The sequence below is a fragment of the Anomaloglossus baeobatrachus genome, chromosome 4 (genome assembly GCF_048569485.1).
Source record: "Anomaloglossus baeobatrachus isolate aAnoBae1 chromosome 4, aAnoBae1.hap1, whole genome shotgun sequence".
Lineage (NCBI taxonomy): Eukaryota > Metazoa > Chordata > Amphibia > Anura > Aromobatidae > Anomaloglossus > Anomaloglossus baeobatrachus.
Genome location: NC_134356.1, coordinates 627,509,395 through 627,515,394, shown reverse-complemented (window position 1 = coordinate 627,515,394; position 6,000 = coordinate 627,509,395). Strand labels below are relative to the sequence as shown.

General features: G+C 44.1%; 1 protein-coding gene across 1 annotated transcript in view; it reads right to left on the bottom strand.

Annotated features, from left to right (window-relative positions):
- Positions 1 to 1,148: 1,148 nt before the first annotated feature.
- Positions 1,149 to 6,000, bottom strand: part of LOC142301943 (CD209 antigen-like protein C) — a 39,598-nt gene continuing 34,746 nt past the window's right edge. Inside the window, exon 8 of the mRNA XM_075343004.1 lies at positions 1,149 to 1,337. Within this exon, the coding sequence (XP_075199119.1) occupies positions 1,217 to 1,337 (121 nt within the window). The 3' untranslated portion in view covers positions 1,149 to 1,216. The remainder of the gene's footprint in view (positions 1,338 to 6,000) is intronic.

Below are 6,000 nucleotides of genomic sequence, written 5' to 3'. Positions count from 1 at the left end.
TTCGTGACACCAAGTTTGTTTCAGACGACTCCCGCCCCAGAAGCGGTTGAACCGCTCGGATCCGGGTGTCACTACTCGTGGCTCGAGGGTCTCCGGACCCGGGGGCGCGGGATCACTCTGAAACGTGATGGGGGTCTGTTCACAGAGGAGTATTAGATAGTTCGTGACGCCACCCGTGGTGTGCGGTAATAGGGAGTACCACCGCTGCCGATGGAAGTACCGGGGTTGATGGAATGGGGGCAGGTAGATGAAGTTTTCCGTCCATGGGTAGGGAAGACCCTGGGACTGGATGGTGGGGTGCAGGGGAGCGCAGGGCTAGGTGGGAGCAGGGGATGACCATGTACTCACTCAGGCCAGTTATCGTGGTGCTGGATGATGTTTTGTAAAGTCATTACACACACATGCTGCAGGTGAACTAAAAGTCACAGTGCACCACTGCTGCTATGAAAGGAGAGCTCGTCCAGGTATCCGCTCCCAATAGTATTGCTTTTGCTATGTCCCAATTTAATCAGACTTCTCCGGAGCTTCGATTCCTCGGCCTCTCACTCTATGAGGGCCACTACTTCACTTTTCCTGGGGGCTGCAACCCCTGGTTCCCTCTCTCTTTGAGAGTTTCTACTACACTTCCTCTCCCTTTGCTCCCCTGGAGCCGACTGATTTGTCACCTCTCACCAGTCTGCTTAACCCTTCGGTAGGCGGCCCTTTCCTCTCTAGACCTACCCACTGGCTTGTCTGTCCTCTACTGGTGTAAGTGTGGATTGGGGGTTTGAATGCGGTTGGTAGCAATACCATAGGGTGGAACCTGGAATGAAGGAGGGTGGGTTCTGCACTATAAGGACAGGAGTGCAGCTCCCTGTGACACCCCGACTAGTGCAGGGGCGTTACACATCTTTGTGGTCACAAAAAAAGGCAACGTGTGCACGTAGCCTTAATCTCCATGGACTGGCCCACCTAACCCCCTCCTCTATTCAACCCCCAATACAATTTCTCTTTACCATTCAGGACTGTACATTATGTAGTACACATATTAGGGCCTTTTTCTAGTTGTTAGGGCCCACATCCTTTCTGGGCCCCTTTTCAGCTGCATCAGCCGCACAGGTAATATCTATGCCCTTTCATATATTGATACATTGCAAGAAAACTAATGATCACTGAATTATGTATTAGTTTATTCACAACAGAAGAAGGTCATCGATATATCATCAGCAAAAAGTCCTTACATCTTACATATGAAATAATCAAGAGAACTGCAGTGCAGGTCGTTCCAGCCATCTGTTTTCATCTCTGTGCAGTTTTCTTCCTTATCTCGATTATTTGGTTCTGCAAGTTTCCACTGACTGAAATACAAGATAGAGAGAATATGATAATGGTCGGGTAGACATTACACACATACTGTACATGATTTGTAAAACTGGACCCAAGTTTATGTGTCACTTATAGTTTTCTGCCATGGTGGATCCAGAGTGCTCGCTCACACTCATGGAGAGGTTGACATATAGTAGTTACTGACATGGATGAAAAAAATGAGATGTCCATCAAGTTCATCCGAGGGATGGGAGTTGGTATAGGGTATAACGTACAACCATAACATATGTACCAATCTACCTGAAAAGGGCCAGTATTACCTTCCTGTGTCAACCAATCAACATTCACAACAAAAATGTTACACATGTACTCATTATTTATGTTAATTTCTTAAAAAACAAAACTTCTAAGTCTTTTTGACACTATCGAAAGTTCCCACTGTGATCAACTATTGAGGTAAGCCATTCCACAGATTAATAGTTCTTATGGTAGAGAAGTCTTGTCTCCTCTGGAGATTGAACCTTTTTCCCACAATGTAGAGGGAATGCTCGCTTGTCTTTTGAGTAGGTCTTACATGAAAAATCTTTTGACCTTATTTTTATGGGACATTTTTGAACATGGGTTACTTATGTCTCCCTTATACATCTGTTCTCAGGACTAAATATTATTAATCCTTCCTCATAATTAAGATCCTCAAAGCCCCTATTAGTTTTGTAGCTTTTCTCTAAATCCGGTTCCCCCTTTCTATGAACACACTAATGCTTTGTTTAGTGGTAGTGTGATGGTCTTTTCCCGCAAGTCCATGCTTCTTTTAACCCCTTATCCATCATTCTTGAGGGCATGTTTTTTGCGGGACGAGTTGTACTTCTAAATGAAACTATAGGTTTTACCATATAATGTACTGGAAAAGGGCAAAAAAAAATCCAAGTGCGGAAAAATTGTAAAAAAAAGTGTGATTGCATGATGTTTTTTGGGATATTTTATTCACCGTGTTCACTATATTGTAAAACTGATGTGTCGGTGTGATGCCTCAGATCTGTACGAGTTCATAGATACCAAACATGTATAGGTTTACTTTTATCTAAGAGGTTAAAAAAAGATGAGGTTATTTGAAAAAACTGGTGCACTTTTTGCGCCATTTCCCTAGCGCATTCTCATAATTTGGGATATGGAGCTCAGTGATAGCTTATTTTTTGTGTCTCAAACTGACGGTTTTTAACGGTACCATTTTTGCGCAGATGCTACTCTTTGATCGCCTGTTATTGCATTTTGCGACAACCAAAAAAACGTAATTTTGGCGTTTGGAATTTTTTGGCCTCTATTCTTTTCATCAATCAGGTTAATATATTTTATATTTTGATATATTGGGCATTTCTGAACGCAGCGATACCAAATATGTATATATATTTTTTTAACCCTTTAATTTTCAATCGGGCGAATGGGGGTTGATTTGAAATTTTAGGGTTTTTTATTTTTTTAAAACTTTTTTGTAATGTTTTTTATTTATTTTACTAGTCCCCCTAGGGGACTATAAGCATCAGCAGTCTGATCGCTCATTCATTTCTGTTGATCAGAGCTACGCAGCACATCAAGGCTGAGAAATACAGACAGATACTTATCCATCATGCAATATTAGCAGGCAAGTCTCTGGCTCCGAATGTATCCGACAGCATGGCAATGACCTCAAACATACAGCCAATGTCATTAAGAACTATTTGCAGTGCAAAGAAGATCAAAAACTTTGGGAAGAGATTATATGATTCCACAGAGCCGTGATCTCAGCATCATCGAGGCTGTCTCTGATTACATGATGATACAGAAGGATTTGTGCAAGCCTACATCTATGGAAGACTGACCGGAGTGGTGGTGATAGAAGATGAAGAAGGCTCATGTAAGTATGAGTAGGGTCAGAGAACTTAGATTTAAAGTAGCTTTTCCAGTGGTAAAATAACAGAAACAAAATGCCGCAGTGTTGACCATTGTGGTGAGTAGTGGAACTGTAGTAATATTAGAGCTATAAAGCTCAGAATAAAATCTGCTGTAGCAAATTCAGCTATCAGTAATTTGTTCTGAAGTGTATACACTGTTGTGACTATATTTATACATAAAGATAATGTGGCGCCCCTGAGGCTCAGTCACCACAGGATATTGTATCTGACAAAGTGTAATGCTTGGACTCGGGTGAGGAAGGAGTTAACCACTGGTGGTTTTTTTTCACTTATACAAAACATCTAGTTATGAGTCACCACTTACAGAGGAAGCTGGGCAATCTGGAGAAATCCAGCCACTAAGAGTCATCCCAAGGGTGGGGGCACTTAGTGAGGGAGTGAAACACACAACCAGTTTCTAGTCAGAAAAGTCTGAAACGCTGAACAACACGGTCGCAGGAGAGAGTGCTGCTTGCGAGCTTCTCCTGCTAAAACCGGCCAGACTGGAAGAGGGTGAGAGGCAGCCGGTGGAGATAGTGAGACAGAGGAGAGAACATGGTAGCTGGAGGTCGAGCCTAACCGTTCTCACAGTGCCAGCGCTGACAGGGTGCAGAAGCTCTAGGGCAGATTATACTCTATGTTGTCTGCCAGAATCTTCAGGGGAAGGGGATTTCAAGTCCCATCACTCACCACCCATTTTCCCGGACCACAGTGACACATAGGATCCGGGGACGGGATTGCAGCCAGGCCCCACGGCGAGGATCCACGCCATCTGCATATGGGACGTGACACTTAGCAAAAACACTTGGGTCCCCAAGCCGCTTCAAGCCACGGGGATCCATAACCAAATGCAAGGAAAGGAGGTTTCACACTCCACAGACACCGCTGATTGCTTCTGATTTACCCGGGACCGGCTGAGGCCCATCACGGCGGAGAGTGGCACCTCCAGGGCATGTTAAGAACTGTGAGTAAAATTAACTTTGAACTGCAGCCCCCCCTGTATCGTCTCTGTCTTTGCTGGCACACCGCGTGTCGGCACTCCCGTAGACTACTGCTCTCGTCATCCACCCGGGGCCCGCTCTGCCTGTGGGGAGTGACACCATCCCGGCTGCCATAACACCTGCCCTGGTGAGGAATTCTGCAGTGGCAGCTACTCCCTGGCCACGTACCACAAGTGGCTTCACAACATCTATCTTACTACTATCCCCATCATCCTCCCGTCTGTATAACTCGGGGTCACGAAACCGGGGCAGTCCAGTCCGTGACGACACAGATGATCTGCACCCCCGTCCCGGCAACGAGTCGGGTAAAACACCCTCGACCCCAGGTGTTACAATAACAGCGCATTTGTACAAAAACACTGCTCAGGAAAGTGAGAGCCCTGATTAGTACACCTGTTCTAGAAGCAGCTGATGGTGGAAGCTGGTGATATTGTAAGATTTATAACAGGAGCTTGAAAGGATACAAGTAGGAGGGGAAGGGAGATGTACATCTTACTGCTAATATAAATCAATGGGATGTATAGAGAGGTGGATGAGATATTAAAAATTAACTCCTCTCCTGGAATGTAACTACTGCACACACTCGGCCAGGATCTGGTGGCTCTACTCTATGGAAGCAAGCGGTACACGATGTAAGACAAAAGCTCTCACAGAAAAAGAATTACATCAGATAGAAAGAGGTGGATGAGATATTAGAAGTTAACTCTTCTCCTGGAATGTAACTACTGCAGACACTCGGCCAGGATCTGATTGCTGTACTTAATGGAAGTAAGCTGTACACAATGTAAGACATAAGCTCTCACAGCAAAAGAATGACAGCAGATAAAAAAGCAAATAAATTGTAAACTTGCCTATTTTCATGCTGCCTAACTAAAATAAATTTAATAAGATGTGAATACCCTTTTAAGTAGGTGACGTAATGCTCTGTATCATACAAATTTACTCCTCTATGAGGATTTATATGAGCATATATACCTATATAGATAAGAAAAAATTACAATTTAGATGTCATCGTATCGATACCAATTATTATATGCAAGATTAACAGAAATAACTAACTATTCATTCCAAGAACGATGGAACTTACTTCTAGAGAAGAGTAAAGCGGGCTTTACACGCTACGATATCGTTAATGAATTATCGTCGGGGTCACGTTGTTTGTGACGCACATCCAGCGTCATTAACGAGATCGCAGCGTGTGACACTTAAGAGCGATCTTAAACGATCGCAAAAAAGAGAATTTTGTTTACTTATCGTAAATTCTTTTTCTTATAGTTCCGTATTGGGAGACCCAGACATTGGGTGTATAGCTTCTGCCTCCGGAGGACACACAAAGTACTACACTAAAAAGTGTAGCTCCTTCCTCTGAGCATATACACCCCCTGGATAACCAGATCTAGCCAGTTTAGTGCAAAAGCTGAAGGAGAATAGCCACCCACAAGTAAAGACAGAGCAAGAACCGAAACAACCGGAGCCTCTGTCTACAACAACAGCCGGTGATAACACGCGGAACAAGAAACTGCCAACAGGCAACAGGGAGGGTGCTGGGTCTCCCAATACGGAACTATAAGAAAAAGAATTTACGGTAAGTAAACAAAATTCTCTTTTTCTTTATCGTTCCTATGGGAGACCCAGACATTGGGATGTCTCAAAGCAGTCTATGGGTGGGAATAAACAGAAAACTGAGAAGTAGGCGGAGCCTAACTTCACAAATGGGCGACAGCCGCCTGAAGGATGCGTCTGCCCAAGCTCGCATCTGCCGAAGC